The following is a 25686-nucleotide window of genomic DNA, read 5'->3' on the forward strand; positions in this document are numbered from 1 at the left end:
TCAGCACCTCTTAACAGTGTAAAGAAGAACCACCCAGTTTATAATGCAGGTTTCAGCACCTCTTAACAGTGTAAAGAAGAACCACCCAGTTTATAATGCAGGTTTCAGCACCTCTTAACAGTGTAAAGAAGAACCACCCAGTTTATAATGCAGGTTTCAGCACCTCTTAACAGTGTAAAGAAGAACCACCCAGTTTATAATGCAGGTTTCAGCACCTCTTAAACAGTGTAAAGAAGAACCACCCAGTTTATAATGCAGGTTTCAGCACCTCTTAACAGTGTAAAGAAGAACCAGATAATCTGAATGTCAAGGTTTCTCATATTTTCACCTGTCACAGTCATCCAGCTCTCTGGTGATTCTCCTTTAGAGATGGTACACTTGTAGAGTCCTTCATCTGACTTGGATACTGCAGGGATGGTCATCTCTCCTGTAATCTCAGTCCTGATGAGGGATCCATCTTTGTAGAAATCAGCTGTGATGTCAGAGGGAATTCCCTGATATCTGCAGCGCAGAGTCACAGAATCTCCCTCAGTCACAGGAAGGGCAGGTCTCTCCAGGATCACAGCTCCATCTGTATATAATATACAAACATCATATATAAACAGGTCTCTCCAGGATCACAGCTCCAGCTGTATATAATATATAAACAGGGCTCTCCAGGATCACAGCTCCAGCTGTATATAATATATAAACATCATATATAAACAGGTCTCTCCAGGATCACAGCTCCAGCTGTATATAATATATAAACATCATATATAAACAGGTCTCTCCAGGATCACAGCTCCAGCTGTATATAATATATAAACATCATATATAAACAGGTCTCTCCAGGATCACAGCTCCAGCTGTATATAATATTTAAACATCATATATAAACAGGTCTCTCCAGGATCACAGCTCCAGCTGTATATAATATATAAACAGGTCTCTCCAGGATCACAGCTCCAGCTGTATATAATATATAAACATCATATATAAACAGGTCTCTCCAGGATCACAGCTCCAGCTGTATATAATATATAAACAGGTCTCTCCAGGATCACAGCTCCAGCTGTATATAATATATAAACATCATATATAAACAGGTCTCTCCAGGATCACAGCTCCAGCTGTATATAATATATAAACATCATATATAAACAGGTCTCTCCAGGATCACAGCTCCAGCTGTATATAATATATAAACAGGTCTCTCCAGGATCACAGCTCCAGCTGTATATAATATATAAACATCATATATAAACAGGTCTCTCCAGGATCACAGCTCCAGCTGTATATAATATATAAACAGGTCTCTCCAGGATCACAGCACCAGCTGTATATAATATATAAACATCATATATAAACAGGTCTCTCCAGGATCACAGCTCCAGCTGTATATAATATATAAACAGGTCTCTCCAGGATCACAGCTCCAGCTGTATATAATATATAAACAGGTCTCTCCAGGATCACAGCTCCAGCTGTATATAATATATAAACAGGTCTCTCCAGGATCACAGCTCCAACTGTATATAATATATAAACATCATATATAAACAGGTCTCTCCAGGATCACAGCTCCAGCTGTATATAATATATAAACATCATATATAAACAGGTCTCTCCAGGATCACAGCTCCAGCTGTATATAATATATAAACAGGTCTCTCCAGGATCACAGCACCAGCTGTATATAATATATAAACATCATATATAAACAGGTCTCTCCAGGATCACAGCTCCAGCTGTATATAATATATAAACAGGGCTCTCCAGGATCACAGCTCCAGCTGTATATAATATATAAACATCATATATAAACAGGTCTCTCCAGGATCACAGCTCCAGCTGTATATAATATATAAACAGGTCTCTCCAGGATCACAGCTCCAGCTGTATATAATATATAAACATCATATATAAACATAACATCAGCTATCTGAAACCAGATGAACCACTAAACACTATAATGTCAGTAGATGGTGTTTGTGGACATACCATGTACTGTGATGTTGACAGCATTGCTGTGTTCTCCAGACCCAGACTCACACCAGTACTCTCCACTGTCTGATGGTATTAGTGACACGATGCATGAAGACCCTTGTGGTTTTCCCCATTTTCTTCCACAATCTGAACGCACCCCAGAGACTGTGTATCTCTTCAGTCTCCATCCAGCAGAGTTCCCCTGAACCTCACAGCTCAGAGAGACAAACTCATATTCAAAGAACTGAGATTTGTCAGGACTGACACTCAGAGAGGCAGGAAGAGAGAGATCTGAGAGAGAGAGGGAGAGAGGGAGGGAAAGAGGGAGAGAGAGAGAGAGAGAGAGAGAGAGAGAGAGGGAGAGAGGGAGAGGAAGGTAGAGAGGAGGAGAGAGAGAGGAAGGTGGAAGGAGGAGAGAGAGAGAATGAGAAGAAGAGCTCCGTTTAGCATAAAAATAAATGCTTTGTCATACCCGTGCTATACGTTTCTCATATACCATTGCTTCCAGCCAATCAGCATTCAGGACTGGAACCACCCAGTTTATAATGCAGGTTTCAGCACCTCTTGACAGTGTAAAGAAGAACCACCCAGTTTATAATGCAGGTTTCAGCACCTCTTAACAGTGTAAAGAAGAACCACCCAGTTTATAATGCAGGTTTCAGCACCTCTTAACAGTGTAAAGAAGAACCACCCAGTTTATAATGCAGGTTTCAGCACCTCTTAACAGTGTAAAGAAGAACCACCCAGTTTATAATGCAGGTTTCAGCACCTCTTAACAGTGTAAAGAAGAACCACCCAGTTTATAATGCAGGTTTCAGCACCTCTTAACAGTGTAAAGAAGAACCACCCAGTTTATAATGCAGGTTTCAGCACCTCTTAACAGTGTAAAGAAGAACCACCCAGTTTATAATGCAGGTTTCAGCACCTCTTAACAGTGTAAAGAAGAACCACCCAGTTTATAATGCAGGTTTCAGCACCTCTTAACAGTGTAAAGAAGAACCACCCAGTTTATAATGCAGGTTTCAGCACCTCTTAACAGTGTAAAGAAGAACCAGATAATCTGAATGTCAAGGTTTCTCATATTTTCACCTGTCACAGTCATCCAGCTCTCTGGTGATTCTCCTTTAGAGATGGTACACTTGTAGAGTCCTTCATCTGACTTGGATACTGCAGGGATGGTCATCTCTCCTGTAATCTCAGTCCTGATGAGGGATCCATCTTTGTAGAAATCAGCTGTGATGTCAGAGGGAATTCCCTGATATCTGCAGCGCAGAGTCACAGAATCTCCCTCAGTCACAGGAAGGGCAGGGCTCTCCAGGATCACAGCTCCATCTGTATATAATATACAAACATCATATATAAACAGGTCTCTCCAGGATCACAGCTCCAGCTGTATATAATATATAAACAGGGCTCTCCAGGATCACAGCTCCAGCTGTATATAATATATAAACAGGTCTCTCCAGGATCACAGCTCCAGCTGTATATAATATATAAACAGGTCTCTCCAGGATCACAGCTCCAGCTGTATATAATATTTAAACATCATATATAAACAGGGCTCTCCAGGATCACAGCACCAGCTGTATATAATATATAAACATCATATATAAACAGGTCTCTCCAGGATCACAGCTCCAGCTGTATATAATATATAAACAGGTCTCTCCAGGATCACAGCTCCAGCTGTATATAATATTTAAACATCATATATAAACAGGTCTCTCCAGGATCACAGCTCCAGCTGTATATAATATATAAACAGGTCTCTCCAGGATCACAGCTCCAGCTGTATATAATATATAAACATCATATATAAACAGGTCTCTCCAGGATCACAGCTCCAGCTGTATATAATATATAAACAGGTCTCTCCAGGATCACAGCTCCAGCTGTATATAATATATAAACATCATATATAAACAGGTCTCTCCAGGATCACAGCTCCAGCTGTATATAATATATAAACATCATATATAAACAGGTCTCTCCAGGATCACAGCTCCAGCTGTATATAATATATAAACAGGTCTCTCCAGGATCACAGCTCCAGCTGTATATAATATATAAACATCATATATAAACAGGTCTCTCCAGGATCACAGCACCAGCTGTATATAATATATAAACAGGTCTCTACAGGATCACAGCTCCAGCTGTATATAATATATAAACATCATATATAAACAGGTCTCTCCAGGATCACAGCTCCAGCTGTATATAATATATAAACAGGTCTCTCCAGGATCACAGCACCAGCTGTATATAATATATAAACATCATATATAAACAGGTCTCTCCAGGATCACAGCTCCAGCTGTATATAATATATAAACAGGTCTCTCCAGGATCACAGCACCAGCTGTATATAATATATAAACAGGTCTCTCCAGGATCACGGCTCCAGCTGTATATAATATATAAACATCATATATAAACAGGTCTCTCCAGTATCACAGCTCCATCTGTATATAATATATAAACATCATATATAAACAGGTCTCTCCAGGATCACAGCTCCAGCTGTATATAATATATAAACAGGTCTCTCCAGGATCACAGCTCCAGCTGTATATAATATATAAACATCATATATAAACAGGTCTCTCCAGGATCACAGCACCAGCTGTATATAATATATAAACAGGTCTCTCCAGGATCACAGCACCAGCTGTATATCATATATAAACATCATATATAAACAGGTCTCTCCAGGATCACAGCTCCAGCTGTATATAATATATAAACATCATATATAAACAGGTCTCTCCAGGATCACAGCTCCAGCTGTATATAATATATAAACAGGTCTCTCCAGGATCACAGCACCAGCTGTATATAATATATAAACATCATATATAAACAGGTCTCTCCAGGATCACAGCTCCAGCTGTATATAATATATAAACAGGTCTCTCCAGGATCACGGCTCCATCTGTATATAATATATAAACATCATATATAAACAGGTCTCTCCAGGATCACAGCTCCAGCTGTATATAATATATAAACATCATATATAAACAGGTCTCTCCAGTATCACAGCTCCATCTGTATATAATATATAAACATCATATATAAACAGGTCTCTCCAGGATCACAGCTCCATCTGTATATAATATATAAACAGGTCTCTCCAGGATCACAGCTCCATCTGTATATAATATATAAACAGGTCTCTCCAGGATCACAGCTCCAGCTGTATATAATATATAAACATCATATATAAACAGGTCTCTCCAGGATCACAGCTCCATCTGTATATAATATATAAACAGGTCTCTCCAGGATCACAGCTCCAGCTGTATATAATATATAAACAGGTCTCTCCAGGATCACAGCTCCAGCTGTATATAATATATAAACAGGTCTCTCCAGGATCACAGCTCCAGCTGTATATAATATATAAACATCATATATAAACAGGTCTCTCCAGGATCACAGCTCCAGCTGTATATAATATATGAACATCATATATAAACAGGTCTCTCCAGGATCACAGCTCCAGCTGTATATAATATATAAACATCATATATAAACAGGTCTCTCCAGGATCACAGCACCAGCTGTATATAATATATAAACATCATATATAAACAGGTCTCTCCAGGATCACAGCTCCAGCTGTATATAATATATAAACAGGTCTCTCCAGGATCACAGCTCCAGCTGTATATAATATATAAACAGGTCTCTCCAGGATCACGGCTCCAGCTGTATATAATATATAAACAGGTCTCTCCAGGATCACAGCTCCAGCTGTATATAATATATAAACATTATATATAAACAGGTCTCTCCAGGATCACAGCTCCAGCTGTATATAATATATAAACATCATATATAAACAGGTCTCTCCAGGATCACAGCACCAGCTGTATATAATATATAAACATCATATATAAACAGGTCTCTCCAGGATCACAGCTCCAGCTGTATATAATATATAAACAGGTCTCTCCAGGATCACAGCTCCAGCTGTATATAATATATAAACATTATATATAAACAGGTCTCTCCAGGATCACAGCTCCAGCTGTATATAATATATGAACATAATATCAGCTACCTGAAACCAGATGAACCACTAAACACTATAATGTTAGTAGATGGTGTTTGTGGACATACCATGTACTGTGATGTTGACAGCGTTGCTGTGTTTTCCAGACCCAGACTCACACCAGTACACTCCACTGTCTGATGGTATTAGTGACACGATGCATGAAGACCCTTGTGGTTTTCCCCATTTTCTTCCACATTCTGAACGCTCCCCAGAGACTGTGTATCTCTTCAGTCTCCATCCAGCAGAGTTCCCCTGAACCTCACAGCTCAGAGAGACAGACTCTAATTTAAAAAACTGAGATCTGTCAGGACTGACTCTCAGAGATGCTGGATAAGAGAGAACTGAGAGAGAGAGAGAGAGAGAGAGAGAGAGAGAGGGAGAGAGGAAGAGGAAGGTAGAGAGGAGGAGAGAGAGGAAGGTGGAAGGAGGAGAGAGAGAATGAGAAGAAGAGCTCCGTTTAGCATAAAAATAAATGCTTTGTCAGACAGACAAACAGACAGACAGGCTTTGTAATACCTGTGCTATACGTTTCTCATATACCATTGCTTCCAGCCAATCAGCATTCAGGACTGGAACCCCCCAGTTTATAATGCAGGTTTCAGCACCTCTTAACAGTGTAAAGAAGAACCACCCAGTTTATAATGCAGGTTTCAGCACCTCTTAACAGTGTAAAGAAGAACCACCCAGTTTATAATGCAGGTTTCAGCACCTCTTAACAGTGTAAAGAAGAACCACCCAGTTTATAATGCAGGTTTCAGCACCTCTTAACAGTGTAAAGAAGAACCACCCAGTTTATAATGCAGGTTTCAGCACCTCTTAACAGTGTAAAGAAGAACCACCCAGTTTATAATGCAGGTTTCAGCACCTCTTAACAGTGTAAAGAAGAACCACCCAGTTTATAATGCAGGTTTCAGCACCTCTTAACAGTGTAAAGAAGAACCACCCAGTTTATAATGCAGGTTTCAGCACCTCTTAACAGTGTAAAGAAGAACCACCCAGTTTATAATGCAGGTTTCAGCATCTCTTAACAGTGTAAAGAAGAACCACCCAGTTTATAATGCAGGTTTCAGCACCTCTTAACAGTGTAAAGAAGAACCACCCAGTTTATAATGCAGGTTTCAGCACCTCTTAACAGTGTAAAGAAGAACCACCCAGTTTATAATGCAGGTTTCAGCACCTCTTAACAGTGTAAAGAAGAACCACCCAGTTTATAATGCAGGTTTCAGCACCTCTTAACAGTGTAAAGAAGAACCAACCAGATTATAATGCAGGTTTCAGCACCTCTTAACAGTGTAAAGAAGAACCACCCAGGTTATAATGCAGGTTTCAGCACCTCTTAACAGTGTAAAGAAGAACCACCCAGTTTATAATGCAGGTTTCAGCACCTCTTAACAGTGTAAAGAAGAACCACCCAGTTTATAATGCAGGTTTCAGCACCTCTTAACAGTGTAAAGAATAACCACCCAGTTTATAATGCAGGTTTCAGCACCTCTTAACAGTGTAAAGAAGAACCACCCAGTTTATAATGCAGGTTTCAGCACCTCTTAACAGTGTAAAGAAGAACCAGATAATCTGAATGTCAAGGTTTCTCATATTCTCACCTGTCACAGTCATCCAGCTCTCTGGTGATTCTCCTTCAGAGTTGTTACACTTGTAGAGTCCTTCATCTGACTTGGAAACTGCAGGGATGGTCATCTCTCCTGTAGTCTCAGTCCTGATGAGGGATCCATCTTTGTAGAAATCAGCTGTGAGGTCAGTGTGAGTTCCCTGATATCTGCAGCGCAGAGTCACAGAATCTCCCTCAGTCACAGGAAGGGCAGGGCTCTCCAGGATCACAGCTCCATCTGTATATAATATATAAACATCATATATAAACAGGTCTCTCCAGGATCACAGCTCCATCTGTATATAATATATAAACAGGTCTCTCCAGGATCACAGCTCCATCTGTATATAATATATAAACATCATATATAAACAGGTCTCTCCAGGATCACAGCTCCAGCTGTATATAATATATAAACATCATATATAAACAGGTCTCTCCAGGATCACAGCTCCAGCTGTATATAATATATAAACAGGTCTCTCCAGGATCACAGCACCAGCTGTATATAATATATAAACAGGTCTCTCCAGGATCACAACTCCAGCTGTATATAATATATAAACAGGTCTCTCCAGGATCACAACTCCAGCTGTATATAATATATAAACATCATATATAAAACAGGTCTCTCCAGGATCACAGCACCAGCTGTATATAATATATAAACATCATATATAAACAGGTCTCTCCAGGATCACAACTCCAGCTGTATATAATATATAAACATCATATATAAAACAGGTCTCTCCAGGATCACAGCACCAGCTGTATATAATATATAAACATCATATATAAACAGGTCTCTCCAGGATCACAACTCCAGCTGTTTATAATATATAAACATCATATATAAACAGGTCTCTCCAGGATCACGGCTCCAGCTGTATATAATATATAAACATCATATATAAACATAACATCAGCTATCTGAAACCAGATGAACCACTAAACACAATAATGTTAGTAGATGGTGTTTGTGGACATACCAGGTACTGTGATGTTGACAGAGTTGCTGTGTTCTCCAGATCCAGACTCACACCAGTACACTCCACTGTATGATTTTATTAGTGACACGTTGCATGAAGATCCTTCTGGTTTTCCCCATTTTCTTCCACAATCTGAACGCTCCCCAGAGACTATGGATCTCTTCACTCTCCATCCAGCAGATTTCCCCTGAACCGCACAGCTCAGAGAGACAGACTCAAATTCAAAGAACTGAGATCTGTCAGGACTGACACTCAGAGAGGCTGGAAGAGAGAGATCAAAGAAAGAGAGGGAGAGAGAGAGAGAGAGTTTTGTTGTCTAAAGTAAATTATTAAATACTCTAACAGAGATACTGAAACACAGCAGAGAGGCTATTCTCTAGCTGTTTAACTTAGTGATGAGGGTAGGATACCTGCCACCCCAATATACAGAATAAGGACTGACATCTCTGTCAGTAATAACTAAGTTTAAGTAGTGTTAGTGTAGGGGTAGGTATGGTTAGTGTAGGGGTAGGTAGGGTTAGTGTAGGGGTAGGTAGGGTTAGTGTAGGGTAGGTAGGGTTAGTGTAGGGTAGGTAGGGTTAGTGTAGGGTAGGTAGGGTTAGTTTAGGGTAGGTAGGGTTAGTGTGGGGTAGGTAGGGTTAGTGTGGGGTAGGTAGGGTTAGTGTGGGGTAGGTAGGGTTAGTGTGGGCTCTTTAAGGTTAGTTTGGGGTAGGTCGGGTTAGTGTGGGGTTGGTAGGGTTAGTGTGGGCTCTTTAAGGTTAGTTTGGGGTAGGTCGGGTTAGTGTGGGGTTGGTAGGGTTAGTGTGGGGTAGGTAAGGTTAGTGTGGGGTAGATAGGAGGTAGTTTAGGGTAGATATTATGGTATATGTGGTGTTCTCTGTAATTATTGGGACAATTTCCATTTCCACAGAGGGTTCTACCTGGAACCAAAAAGGGTTCTACCTGGAACCAAACCAGACAGACGAGAAACCTTTTGGACCGTTTTATATAAGTGTGCAGGACATCATAGAACAACATGGAGGGTCAGAGAAATGCTTGACTAGAGACTGAGCAGGACTTCCTTCTCCAAATATGACTCAGAGGAATTTATCTCTTGAAATATAATAAAGATGTAAAAATATATATCATTTTAAGCAAATCTTAATTAATTAAATCTGTTCGTTAAATCTGTTTGATGAAAATGTAGAGACAGATGATCTATCTGGTCTGTCATAATATAATAGAGACAGTAGATCTAGCTGGTCTGTCATAATATAATAGAGACAGTAGATCTAGCTTGTCTGTCATAATATAATAGAGACAGTATATTGAGCTGGTCTGTCATAATATAATAGAGACAGTAGATCTATCTGGTCTGTCATAATATAATAGAGACAGTAGATCTAGCTGGTCTGTCATAATATAATAGAGACAGTAGATCTATCTGGTCTGTCATAATATAATAGAGACAGTAGATCTAGCTGGTCTGTCATAATATAATAGAGACAGTAGATCTACCTGGTCTGTCATAATATAATAGAGACACAGTAGATCTACCTGGTCTGTCATAATATAATAGAGACACAGTAGATCTAGCTGGTCTGTCATAATATAATAGAGACAGATGATCTATCTGGTCTGTCATAATATAATAGAGACAGTAGATCTAGCTGGTCTGTCATAATATAATAGAGACAGTAGATCTAGCTGGTCTGTCATATTATAATAGAGACAGTAGATCTAGCTGGTCTGTCATAATATAATAGAGACAGTAGATCTAGCTGGTCTGTCATAATATAATGGAGACAGTAGATCTAGCTGGTCTGTCATAATATAATAGAGACAGTAGATCTAGCTGGTCTGTCATAATATAATAGAGACAGTAGATCTAGCTGGTCTGTCATAATATAATAGAGACAGTAGATCTAGATGGTCTGTCATAATATAATAGAGACAGTAGGTCTAGCTGGTCTGTCATAATATAATAGAGACAGTAGATCTAGCTTGTCTGTCATAATATAATAGAGACAGTAGATCTAGCTGGTCTGTCATAATATAATAGAGACAGTAGATCTAGGTGGTCTGTCATAATATAATAGAGACAGTAGATCTAGCTGGTCTGTCATAATATAATAGAGACAGTAGATCTAGCTGGTCTGTCATAATATAATAGAGACAGTAGATCTAGCTGGTCTGTCATATTGTAATAGAGACAGTAGATCTAGCTGGTCTGTCATAATATAATAGAGACAGTAGATCTAGCTGGTCTGTCATAATATAATAGAGACAGTAGATCTAGCTGGTCTGTCATAATATAATAGAGACAGTAGATCTAGCTGGTCTGTCATAATATAATAGAGACAGTAGATCTAGCTGGTCTGTCATAATATAATAGAGACAGTAGATCTAGCTGGTCTGTCATAATATAATAGAGACAGTAGATCTAGCTGGTCTGTCATAATATAATAGAGACAGTAGGTCTAGCTGGTCTGTCATAATATAATAGAGACAGTAGATCTAGCTGGTCTGTCATAATATAATAGAGACAGTAGGTCTAGCTGGTCTGTCATAATATAATAGAGACAGTAGATCTAGCTGGTCTGTCATAATATAATAGAGACAGTAGATCTAGCTGGTCTGTCATAATATAATAGAGACAGTAGATATAGCTGGTCTGTCATAATATAATAGAGACAGTAGATCTAGCTGGTCTGTCATAATATAATAGAGACAGTAGATCTACCTGGTCTATCATAATATAATAGAGACAGTAGGTCTAGCTGGTCTGTCATAATATAATAGAGACAGTAGATCTAGCTGGTCTGTCATAATATAATAGAGACAGTAGATCTACATGGCCTATCATAATATAATAGAGACAGTAGATCTACCTGGTCTATCATAATATAATAGAGACAGTAGATATAGCTGGTCTGTCATAATATAATAGAGACAGTAGATCTAGCTGGTCTGTCATAATATAATAGAGACAGTAGATCTAGCTGGTCTGTCATAATATAATAGAGACAGTAGATCTAGCTGGTCTGTCATAATATAATAGAGACAATAGATCTAGCTGGTCTGTCATAATATAATAGAGACAGTAGATCTAGCTGGTCTGTCATAATATAATAGAGACATTAGATCTAGCTGGTCTGTCATAATTTAATAGAGACAGTAGATTTAGCTGGTCTGTCATAATATAATAGAGACAGTAGATCTAGCTGGTCTGTCATAATATAATAGAGACAGTAGATATAGCTGGTCTGTCATAATATAATAGAGACAGTAGATCTAGCTGGTCTGTCATAATATAATAGAGACAGTAGATCTACCTGTTATGTCATAATATAATAGAGACAGACGGTCTAGCTGGTCTGTCATAATATAATATAGACAGTAGATCTAGCTGGTCTGTCATAATATAATAGAGACAGTAGATCTACCTGGTCTGTCATAATATAATAGAGACACAGTAGATCTAGCTGGTCTGTCATAATATAATATAGACAGTAGATCTACCTGTTCTGTCATAATATAATAGAGACGGTAGATCTAGCTGGTCTGTCATAATATAATAGAGACAGTAGATCTAGCTGGTCTGTTATAATATAATAGAGACAGTAGATCTAGCTGGTCTGTCATAATATAATAGAGACAGTAGATCTACCTGGTCTGTCATAATATAATAGAGACAGTAGATCTAGCTGGTCTGTCATAATATAATAGAGACAGTAGGTCTAGCTGGTCTCTCATAATATAATAGAGACAGTAGATCTAGCTGGTCTCTCATAATATAATAGAGACAGTAGATCTAGCTGGTCTGTCATAATATAATAGAGACAGTAGATCTAGCTGGTCTCTCATAATATAATAGAGACAGTAGATCTAGCTGGTCTGTCATAATATAATAGAGACAGTAGGTCTAGCTGGTCTGTCATAACATATTAGAGACAGTAGATCTAGCTGGTCTGTCATAATATAATAGAGACAGTAGATCTAGCTGGTCTGTCATAATATAATAGAGACAGATGATCTAGCTGGTCTGTCATAATATAATAGAGACAGTAGATCCATCTCCAGACAGAGAGACAGGGAGGGAGATAGGGAGGGAGATAGGGAGTGAGACAGGGAGGGAGACAGGGAGACAGGGAGGGAGACAGGGAGACAGAGAGACAGGGAGGGAGACAGGGAGGGAGACAGGGAGGGAGGGAGACAGGGAGGGAGAGCCAGTTGGTGTCAGACTGTCCTATTGTAGTATGGAATCTAAGATTCTGCTGACCTGATTAGTAAAACTCCCCACAGGGTTGGAGTGATAGTCAAAAAGTTACATTTTCTTTGATGAGTTGCTGGTGAGAGCAGCTAGAACAGGTGGAGATCCATTATGGAACCTTCTTTACTAAGAGAATAAAGACTGGAGACTGACATGAAGTCACAACCAATGACGAGACAGGAATACATGTTACTCTTATAGAACAGGTGATGAATATAGAGACATTTTACTATTATAGAACAGGTGATGAATATAGAGAAATTTTAATATTATAGAACAGGTGATGAATATAGAGAAATGTACTCACCTCCACCTTGTCCGAGGCTACAGTATACCAGTGTCCTCAACAGCACTGAAACACACAGAGAGAACTATCACTATGGTACATGATGGAAACACTGAAACACACTGAGAGAACTATCACTATGGTACATGATGTAAACACTAAAACACACAGAGATAACTATCACGATGGTACATGATGGAAACACTGAAACACACAAAGAGAACTATCACTATGGTACATGATAGAAACACTGAAACACACAGAGAGAACTATCACTATGGTACATGATGTTAACACTGAAACACACAGAGCGAACTATCACTATGGTACATGATGGAAACACTGAAACACAGAGAGAACTATCACTATGGTACATGATGTAAACACTGAAACACACAGAGAGAACTATCACTATGGTACATGATGGAAACACTGAAACACAGGGCTGGACCACAGATATCAATTTCCTTAGTAGTCAGAGTTAGTAAGAATCTGTTGGACTCCATCTGCAATGGAAAGTGCATTTTGCTCTACGATCCCCAAAGTGTCAAGGGATTCATCTGAAGTCATCAATCAGCTCTTCAGTCAGAACTGATTGGGCTACAAACTAATATGACCCCACTATGGAAAGAGGAGACTCTCAACTACAAACTAATATGACCCCAGTATGGAAAGGAGAGACTCTCAGCTACAAACTAATATGACCCCACTATGGAAAGAAGAGACTCAGCTACAAACTAATATGACCCCACTATGGAAAGGGGAGACTCTCAGCTACAAACTAATATGACCCCACTATGGAAAGAGGAGACTCAGCTACAAACTAATATGACCCCACTATGGAAAGTGGAGACTCAGCTACAAACTAATATGACCCCACTATGGAAAGAGGAGACTCTCAGCTACAAACTAATATGACCCCAGTATGGAAAGGAGAGACTCTCAGATACAAACTAATATGACCCCACTATGGAAAGAGGAGACTCAGCTACAAACTACAATGACCCCACTATGGAAAGAGGAGACTCCCAGATACAAACTACAATGACCCCACTATGGAAAGTGGAGACTCTCAGCTACAAACTAATATGACCTCACTATGGAAAGAGGAGACTCTCATTACAAACTAATATGACCCCACTATGGAAAGAGGAGCCTCAGATACAAACTAATATGACCCCACTATGGAAAAAGGAGACTCTCAGCTACAAACTACAATGACCCCACTATGGAAAGTGGAGACTCTCAGCTACATACTAATATGACCACACTATGGAAAGAGGAGACTCTGCGACCACTACAAGTGTCAAGGGACTCGTCTGAAGGTAAATTATTATATTTCCTTAGCTTTCTTATAACTCAGAGAGGATAGACTCTCCAAAACCATATAGATATTAAATCACATAGATATTAAACCATACAGATATTAAACTATACAGATATTAAACCATATAGATATTAAACTATATAGATATTAAACTATACAGATATTAAACCATATAGATATTAAACTATATAGATATTAAACTATATAGATATTAAACTATATAGATATTAAACTATATAGATATTAAACTATATAGATATTAAACTATATAGATATTAAACCATAAAGATATGAAACCATATAGATATTAAACCATATAGATATTAAACTATACAGATGTTAAACATTATAGATATTAAACCACACAGATATAAAAATTATATCTAGACATTGAACCCCATATATATCAAACCATTTAGATAATATTCAACTCACAGAGTTGAAGACAGGCTCGTTCCATCTCAATGTGTCGATCACTAACTGTATCTAAACTCTAGTGACTTGTAGCCTGTCCATCCCCCCACCCACCTCTCCTCTCTACCCATCTACACTTCCTCTTGAGAAGGAGAGAGAGAGATGGCTTTATTATTTTGGAACTTCTGTGAGTGTAATGTTTACTGTTCATCTTTATTGTTTATTTCACTTTTGTATCTACCTCAATTGCTTTGTTAACATGTTTTTCCCATGCCAATAAAGCCCATTGAATTGATAGATAGATACAGAGAGAGGGGGGAGGGAGAGAGAGAGAGAGAGAGAGAGAGAGAGAGAGAGAGAGAGAGAGAGAGAGAGAGAGAGCGCGACAGAGAGATAGAGAAAGAGATGGAGACAAAGAGACACAGCTGCATGTGAGCTCACACATTTTCAGCATGTTTTTAACAAAAAAATAGAGTTAGATAAACTTGAATTTTTCCACAAGGATATATATAGGATACTACCGTCCATAGTATAACATTCACTACAAATCAAAACTCCAAATCTACAACCTGATTTTGGACAAAACTACCTGGAAGTATTCCTACAACCAAAGATTCTTATTTCCAAGATTTAAAGCAAATGGTCTGGCAAACAACCAACAGAAACCTGAAACACCATCCAACCTGGAACTGAGTGAGTCATCTTTAGTGTGAAGTCCAACCTGGAACTGAGTGAGTCATGTTTAGTCTGAAGTCCAACCTGGAACTGAGTGAGTCATGTTTAGTCTGAAGTCCAACCTGGAACTGAGTGAGTCATGTTTAGTCTGAAGTCCAACCTGGAACTGAGTGAGTCATGTTTAGTCTGAAGTCCAACCTGGAAGTGAGTGAGTCATGTTTAGTCTGAAGTCCAACCTGGAACTGAGTGAGTCATGTTTAGTCTGAAGTCCAACCTGGAACTGAGTGAGTCATGTTTAGTCTGAAGTCCATCCTGGAACTGAGTGAGTCATGTTTAGTCTGAAGTCCAACCTGGAACTGAGTGAGTCATGTTTAGTCTGAAGTCCAACCTGGAACTGAGTGAGTCATGTTTAGTCTGAAGTCCAACCTGGAACTGAGTGAGTCATGTTTAGTCTGAAGTCCAACCTGGAACTGAGTGAGTCATGTTTAGTCTGAAGTCCAACCTGGAACTGAGTGAGTCATGTTTAGTCTGAAGTCCAACCTGGAACTGAGTGAGTCATGTTTATTCTGAAGTCCTACCTGGAACTGAGTGAGTCATGTTTAGTCTGAAGTCCAACCTGGAACTGAGTGAGTCATGTTTAGTCTGAAGTCCAACCTGGAACTGAGTGAGTCATGTTCAGTCTGTAGTCCAACCTGGAACTGAGTGAGTCATGTTTAGTCTGAAGTCCAACCTGGAACTGAGTGAGTCATGTTCAGTCTGTAGTCCATCCTGGAACTGAGTGAGTCATGTTTAGTCTGAAGTCCAACCTGGAACTGAGTGAGTCATGTTTAGTCTGAAGTCCAACCTGGAACTGAGTGAGTCATGTTTAGTCTGAAGTCCAACCTGGAACTGAGTGAGTCATGTTTAGTCTGAAGTCCAACCTGGAACTGAGTGAGTCATGTTTAGTCTGAAGTCCAACCTGGAACTGAGTGAGTCATGTTTAGTCTGAAGTCCAACCTGGAACTGAGTGAGTCATGTTTAGTCTGAAGTCCAACCTGGAACTGAGTGAGTCATGTTTAGTCTGAAGCTACTATTAAATCTTAAAGAAAATACATTACAATTATATATTTTACTTTATAAGGACTGAATGCTGCGTTCAGGCTACCAAGCTTGTTAGGACAGCTACCAAGCTTGCTACAGTGGTTCTTCCTGTAAACGTTGTGTCGAACTGCAGCACACCTTGCAGGCTGCCTCAGAATTCTATGGCACGTTATTTCATTATTTAGTATGTTTTAAGTTCCTCTGCGTACACATTACAGACAAACTGAATTGGTCCACCCACACAGACAACATTGTGAAGAAGGCGCAGCAGCGCCTCTTCAACCTCAGGAGGCTGAAGAAATTTGGCTTGTCACCAAAAGCACTCACAAACTTCTACAGATGCACAATCGAGAGCATCCTGTCGGGCTGTATCACCGCCTGGTACGGCATGTCACGCCCTGGTCAAAGTATTTTGTGTTTATCTTCATTTTTTTTGGTCAGGCCAGGGTGTGGCATGGGTTTTTGTATGTGGTGTGTTGGGATTGTAGCTTAGTGGGGTATTCTAGTGAAGTCTATGGCTTTCTGAAGTGGTTCTCAATCAGAGGCAGGTGTTTATCGTTGTCTCTGATTGGGAACCATATTTAGGCAGTCATATTCTTTGGGTGTTTCGTGGGTGATTGTCCTTAGTGTCCTTGTTCCTGTCTCTGTTGTCACAAGATAGGCTGTATAGGTTTTCGCGGTACGTTTGTTGTTTTGTATTTGTTTGTTTGTTCTTCTACATTAAAGAACATGAGTAACCACCACGCTGCATTTTGGTCCGCTCCTCTTTCAACAGACGAACGCCGTTACACGGCAACTGCTCCGCCCACAACCGTAAGGCTCTCCAGAGGGTAGTGAGGTCTGCACAATGTATCACCGGGGGCAAACTACCTGCCCTCCAGGACACCTACAGCACCCGATGTCACAGGAAGGACATAAAGATCAAGGACAACAACCACCCGAGCCACTGCCTGTTCACCCCGCTATCATCCAGAAGGCGAGGTCAGTACAGGTGCTTCAAAGCAGGGACCAAGAGACTGAAAAACAGCTTCTATCTCAAGGCCATCAGACTATTAAAGCATTAGACCTCACACTAAAGGCTTCAGTCATACAAAAGGTAAACTTAAATCCGAACTGGTTGGAGATTATAAGAGTACAAGGCCATAAAGGCCAGATTCATTTTTCAAGCTGTTCAAACATTCATACATTTATAGATGACCAGCAGGGTCTAATAATATAAACAGTGGTTGTAGAGGTTGCAACCGGTCAGCACCTTAGGAGTAAATGTCAGTTGGCTTTTCATAGCCGAGCATTCAGAGGTCAAGACAGCAAGTGAGTGAAAGAGAGAGAGCTGCATGTGAGCTGAGAGAGTATCAAAACACACACTAATGTGTGGAATGTAGCAATAAGAATGGCAGTTTAATATGCAGATCACCACCCTTCCCAGAGTTTAAAGAATGGTCTGTGTTCAATTATTAGTGACATTGTGGCATTTAAGGCATGTGGCCAACTATTTCACCACCGTTTCACTCTGCTCTGAGACAAGCATGGGGACTGGTCTTGATAAATAAATGAGATTTTTATTTGTCACTAAATCTCTGTTTAGGTATTGGTTAGTCCACAATTAGGGTGTGGACATGTTAGGATTATTTTACTCTTAGTACTGTAGCCTACTCCCGACCGTCACGTTGTACAGCGCCATAGGGGTTTTGAAACCCTGCAGGTTTCATTTTTGTTTTCTTGGAATAGAATATCACCATAATATTAATCAAATGAATTAAGCTACATTTCTTAAAATCATTCCCATATACTATGGTCTTACAAAAAAAGGTTTTAAATTCTCTAGTACAGACAATATTTTAAAAAATCTACTGCTTCTCAAAGATGCCCTCTTGTGGTGACACTAGCACTAACTAAAAGTAACAATGGCTGACACTTAAATCAAATCATATCAAATGTATTGGTCACATACACATGGTTAGCAGATGTTAATGGTCACATGGTTAGCAGATGTTAATGGTCACATGGTTAGCAAATGTTAATGCGAGTGTAGCGAAATGCTTGTGCTTCTAGTTCCGACAATGCAGTATTAACCAACGAGTAATCTAGCTAACAATTCCAAAACTACTACCTTATACACACAAGTGTAAAGGGATAAAGAATATGTACATAAAGATATATGAATGAGTGATGGTACAGAACGGCATAGGCAAGATACAGTAGATGATATCGAGTACAGTATATACATATGAGATGAGTAATGTAGGGTATGTAAACATTATATTAAGTGGCATTGTTTAAAGTAGGTAGTGATACTTTTTTTAAACATCAATTTCCATTATTAAAGTTAGCTGGAGTTGAGTCAGTGTGTTGGCAGCAGCCACTCAATGTTAGTGGTGGTTGTTTAAAATGTAATAATATTTAAATAATTTCTGCCCTCCGATCTCATATTCATTATATAAATAGGCCCATGTGCTCCTCCATCAGATGAACCGCACTAAAGCGATTTTATTAAAGTTTGTAATATTGTCATAGTGATCTGTTATCCCAACTATTATTATTATTATTATTAACCGTGAATTATAATTATATAAAAGCCCCTTAGGTATTCTGTGTTTTTATTGGCAGTAGTGATGGACAGCTAGATCAAATTACATTTAGAGGATTCTAAATTCATATCCAATTATAATGCAGGGTTAGTAAGGGTTAGTAATACATTAGTATATTAGTTGATGCATCTTTTTGTTGGGGCAAATCTGCTTTTAGAGTACTTAATTAAGCATCAAATACAGGGCCAGTGGCCCATTTGGCCTTTTATTGGGGCAAATCTGCTTTTAGAGTACTTAATTAAGCATCAAATACAGGGCCAGTGGCCCATTTGGCCGTTAGGCTACACTTTACAATAGGACAATTATATTATTGAATTAGATTTTTAAAAATTGTGCGCCACCCTATGGGGCTCCCAATCACGGCCGGTTGTGATACAGCCTGGAATTGAACTGTAGTGACGCCTCAAGCACTGAGGTGCAGTGTTATAGACCACTGCACCAAATTTAGCTTAATTAATTTGATTCATATTATGGTGTTTCTATTCCAAGAAAAATTAAAACAAAACCCTCAGAGTTTCTGTTAGGAAAATATGGACGCTGTACAACGTGACTGTTCGGGAGTTAACTTACTAAGAGCAAAATAATAATTCTGTATTTTGAAAGAGTATTTTTATAATTATTTTATTAATGAAGGCATAAAGATGTTGTTGAAGAAATACTGTACACTGCTTTACTGTACTGTGTATGTATATATGCTTTATCCAACATTTAGTGGTTGCATGAGGTCACCCACACGCACCTTAAACATTGTGATAATAAAGCATTTAAATCTTATTGAAGATAAAGCCTCCTGCATGCAGTATGTTTATTGAGCTACTGTGCCGTCTGACATGTAAACAAGTTAACATGGCCTACAGTACATAGTAAACATGGCCTACAGTACATAGTAAACATGGCCTACAGTACATAGTAAACATGGCCTACAGTACATAGTAAACATGGCCTACAGTACATAGTAAACATGGCCTACAGTACATAGTAAACATGGCCTACAGTACATAGTAAACATGGCCTACAGTACCTAGTAAACATGGCCTACAGTACATAGTAAACATGGCCTACAGTACATAGTAAACATAGCCTACAGTACATAGTAAACATGGCCTACAGTACATAGTAAACATGGCCTACAGTACATACTGTAGTAAACAGAGTCTACAGTACATACTGTGGTAAACATGGCCTACAGTACATACTGTGGTAAACATGGCCTACAGTACATACTGTAGTAAACATGGCCTACAGTACATACTGTAGTAAACATGGCCTACAGTACATACTGTAGTAAACATGGCCTACAGTACATACTGTAGTAAACATGGCCTACAGTACATACTGTAGTAAACATGGCCTACAGTACATACTGTAGTAAACATGGCCTACAGGACATATTGTAGTAAACATGGCCTACAGTACATACTCTAGTAAACATGGCCTACAGTACATACTGTAGTAAACATGGCCTACAGTACATACTGTAGTAAACATGGCCTACAGTACATACTGTAGTAAACATGGCCTACAGTACATACTGTAGTAAACATGGCCTACAGTACATACTGTAGTAAACATGGCCTACAGGACATATTGTAGTAAACATGGCCTACAGGACATACTGTAGTAAACATGGCCTACAGGACATACTGTAGTAAACATGGCCTACAGTAAATAGTAAACATGGCCTACAGTACATACTGTAGTAAACATGGCTTACAGTACATACTGTAGTAAACATGGCCCACAGAACATACTGTAGTAAACATGGCCTACAGGACATATTGTAGTAAACATGGCCTACAGGACATACTCTAGTAAACATGGCCTACAGGACATACTCTAGTAAACATGGTCTACAGGACATACTCTAGTAAACATGGCCTACAGTACATACTCTAGTAAACATGGCTTACAGTACATACTGTAGTAAACATGGCCTACAGTACATACTGTAGTAAACATGGCCTACAGTACATACTGTAGTAAACATGGCCTACAGTACATACTGTAGTAAACATGGCCTACAGTACATACTGTAGTAAACATGGCCTACAGTACATAGTAAACATGGCCTACAGTACATAGTAAACATGGCCTACAGTACATACTGTAGTAAACAGGGCCTACAGTACATACTGTAGTACACATGGCCTACAGTACATACTGTAGTACACATGGCCTACAGTACATACTGTAGTAAACAGAGTCTAAAGTACATACTGTAGTAAACATGGCCTACAGTACATACTGTAGTAAACATGGCCTACAGTACATACTGTAGTACACATGGCCTACAGTACATACTGTGGTACACATGGCCTACAGTACATACTGTGGTACACATGGCCTACAGTACATACTGTAGTAAACCGAGCCTACAGTACATACTGTAGTAAACAGAGTCTACAGCACATACTGCAGTAAACGTGGCCTACAGTACATACTGTATTAAAAATGGCCTACAGTACATACTGTAGTAAACGTGGCCTACAGTACATACTGTAGTACACGTGGCCTACAGTACATACTGTAGTACACGTGGCCTACAGTACATACTGTAGTACACGTGGCCTACAGTACATACTGTAGTACACGTGGCCTACAGTACATACTGTAGTACACGTGGCCTACAGTACATACTGTGGTACACATGGCCTACAGTACATACTGTGGTACACGTGGCCTACAGTACATAGTAAACATGGCCTACAGTACATACTGTAGTAAACCGAGCCTACAGTACATACTGTAGTAAACAGAGTCTACAGCACATACTGCAGTAAACGTGGCCTACAGTACATACTGTAGTAAACGTGGCCTACAGTACATACTGTAGTAAACGTGGCCTACAGTACATACTGTAGTAAACGTGGCCTACAGTACATACTGTAGTAAACGTGGCCTACAGTACATACTGTAGTAAACGTGGCCTACAGTACATACTGTAGTACACGTGGCCTACAGTACATACTGTAGTACACGTGGCCTACAGTACATACTGTAGTACACGTGGCCTACAGTACATACTGTAGGCCACGTGTACTACAGTACATACTGTAGTACACGTGGCCTACAGTACATACTGTAGTACACGTGGCCTACAGTACATACTGTAGTACACGTGGCCTACAGTACATACTGTAGTACACGTGGCCTACAGTACATACTGTAGTACACGTGGCCTACAGTACATACTGTAGTACACGTGGCCTACAGTACATACTGTAGTACACGTGGCCTACAGTACAAACTGTAGTACACGTGGCCTACAGTACAAACTGTAGTACACGTGGCCTACAGTACAAACTGTAGTACACGTGGCCTACAGTACAAACTGTAGTAAACGTGGCCTACAGTACATACTGTAGTAAACATAGCCTACAGTACATTGTAAACAGAGCCTACAGTATATACTGTAGTAAACATGGCCTATATTACATACTGTAGTAAACATGGCCTATATTACATACTGTAGTAAACATGGCCTACAGTACATACTGTAGTAAACATGGTCTACAGTACATACTGTAGTAAACATGGCCTACAGTACATAGTAAACAGAGCCTACAGTACATACTGTAGTAAACATGGCCTACAGTACATACTGTAGTAAACATGGCCTACAGTACATAGTAAACATGGCCTACAGTACATAGTAAACATGGCCTACAGTAAATACTGTAGTAAACATGGCCTACAGTACATACTGTAGTAAACATGGCCTACAGTACATACTGTAGTAAACATGGCCTACAGTACATACTGTAGTAAACATGGCCTACAGTACATACTGTAGTAAACATGGCCTACAGTACATACTGTAGTAAACATGGCCTATATTACATACTGTAGTAAACATGGCCTACAGTACATACTGTAGTAAACATGGCCTACAGTACATACTGTAGTAAACATGGTCTACAGTACATACTGTAGTAAACATGGCCTACAGTACATAGTAAACAGAGCCTACAGTACATACTGTAGTAAACAGAGTCTACAGTACATACTGTAGTAAACATGGCCTACAGTACATACTGTAGTAAACATGGCCTACAGTACATACTGTAGTAAACATGGTCTACAGTACATACTGTAGTAAACATGGCCTACAGTACATAGTAAACAGAGTCTACAGGACATACTGTAGTAAACAGTCTACAGGACATACTGTAGTAAACAGTCTACAGGACATACTGTAGTAAACAGTCTACAGGACATACTGTAGTAAACAGTCTACAGGACATACTGTAGTAAACAGTCTACAGGACATACTGTAGTAAACAGTCTACAGGACATACTGTAGTAAACAGTCTACAGGACATACTGTAGTAAACAGTCTACAGGACATACTGTAGTAAACAGTCTACAGGACATACTGTAGTAAACAGTCTACAGGACATACTACAGTCTACAGGACATACTGTAGTAAACATGGTCTACAGTACATAGTAAACATGGCCTACAGGACACACTGTAGTAAACATGGCCTACAGGACATACTGTAGTACACGTGGCCTACAGTACATACTGTAGTACACGTGGCCTACAGTACATACTGTAGTACACGTGGCCTACAGTACAAACTGTAGTACACGTGGCCTACAGTACAAACTGTAGTACACATGGCCTACAGTACAAACTGTAGTACACGTGGCCTACAGTACAAACTGTAGTAAACGTGGCCTACAGTACATACTGTAGTAAACATAGCCTACAGTACATTGTAAACAGAGCCTACAGTATATACTGTAGTAAACATGGCCTATATTACATACTGTAGTAAACATGGCCTATATTACATACTGTAGTAAACATGGCCTACAGTACATACTGTAGTAAACATGGTCTACAGTACATACTGTAGTAAACATGGCCTACAGTACATAGTAAACAGAGCCAACAGTACATACTGTAGTAAACATGGCCTACAGTACATACTGTAGTAAACATGGCCTACAGTACATAGTAAACATGGCCTACAGTAAATACTGTAGTAAACATGGCCTACAGTACATACTGTAGTAAACATGGCCTACAGTACATACTGTAGTAAACATGGCCTACAGTACATACTGTAGTAAACATGGCCTACAGTACATACTGTAGTAAACATGGCCTACAGTACATAGTAAACAGAGCCTACAGTACATACTGTAGTAAACATGGCCTACAGTACATACTGTAGTAAACATGGCCTACAGTACATAGTAAACATGGCCTACAGTACATAGTAAACATGGCCTACAGTAAATACTGTAGTAAACATGGCCTACAGTACATACTGTAGTAAACATGGCCTACAGTACATACTGTAGTAAACATGGCCTACAGTACATACTGTAGTAAACATGGCCTACAGTACATACTGTAGTAAACATGGCCTATATTACATACTGTAGTAAACATGGCCTACAGTACATACTGTAGTAAACATGGCCTACAGTACATACTGTAGTAAACATGGTCTACAGTACATACTGTAGTAAACATGGCCTACAGTACATAGTAAACAGAGCCTACAGTACATACTGTAGTAAACAGAGTCTACAGTACATACTGTAGTAAACATGGCCTACAGTACATACTGTAGTAAACATGGCCTACAGTACATACTGTAGTAAACATGGTCTACAGTACATACTGTAGTAAACATGGTCTACAGTACATACTGTAGTAAACAGAGTCTACAGTACATAATGTAGTAAACATAGTCTACAGGACATACTGTAGTAAACAGTCTACAGGACATACTGTAGTAAACAGTCTACAGGACATACTGTAGTAAACAGTCTACAGGACATACTGTAGTAAACAGTCTACAGGACATACTGTAGTAAACAGTCTACAGGACATACTGTAGTAAACAGTCTACAGGACATACTGTAGTAAACAGTCTACAGGACATACTGTAGTAAACAGTCTACAGGACATACTGTAGTAAACAGTCTACAGGACATACTGTAGTAAACATGGTCTACAGTACATAGTAAACATGGCCTACAGGACATACTGTAGTAAACACGGCCTACAGTACATACTGTAGTAAACACGGCCTACAGTACATACTGTAGGAAACACAGCCTTTATAATAAAGTGGCTAATTCCTTACATAAGGGAGAGCAGGCCATGTCCAGACTTTATCTGTGACCTCAAGTACTCATTAACTCTGTCTTCATTGATTTTTCTGGGTTGCATAAGTCATGGGCAGAAACTTCAGTCCGTGACACAGTATTAATGATGAACACCCAGAGGTTCACTGGTAAGCCACGTTTTCCTCTGGATCCATCCCAGTTGGTATTCTGTGTCCACTTGTGGAATCTCTCTTCGGTTACACATCCTTGGAAGAGCAGAACTGCATAACGGTCTGGGTGGTGTCGTGGAAATTTCCTTCATTACCAAATGATGAGAGAGCAAATCACACACCAGTCAGAGTTATGC

At 39.4% G+C, this 25686-nt stretch overlaps 1 protein-coding gene across 1 annotated transcript in view; it reads right to left on the reverse strand.

The window, feature by feature from the left end:
* Window positions 1-218: 218 nt before the first annotated feature.
* Window positions 219-25686, reverse strand: part of LOC139417008 (Fc receptor-like protein 5) — a 35894-nt gene continuing 10426 nt past the window's right edge. The window contains exons 3-9 of the mRNA XM_071166241.1: window positions 13186-13230; window positions 8627-8887; window positions 7573-7875; window positions 6097-6357; window positions 3058-3300; window positions 1984-2259; window positions 219-571 (exon numbers count right to left, since the gene is read on the reverse strand). Of these exons, the coding sequence (XP_071022342.1) occupies window positions 219-571; window positions 1984-2259; window positions 3058-3300; window positions 6097-6357; window positions 7573-7875; window positions 8627-8887; window positions 13186-13230 (1742 nt within the window). The remainder of the gene's footprint in view (window positions 572-1983; window positions 2260-3057; window positions 3301-6096; window positions 6358-7572; window positions 7876-8626; window positions 8888-13185; window positions 13231-25686) is intronic.

This window comes from Oncorhynchus clarkii, chromosome 9 (genome assembly GCF_045791955.1).
Source record: "Oncorhynchus clarkii lewisi isolate Uvic-CL-2024 chromosome 9, UVic_Ocla_1.0, whole genome shotgun sequence".
In the NCBI taxonomy this organism is placed as follows: Eukaryota; Metazoa; Chordata; class Actinopteri; order Salmoniformes; family Salmonidae; genus Oncorhynchus; species Oncorhynchus clarkii.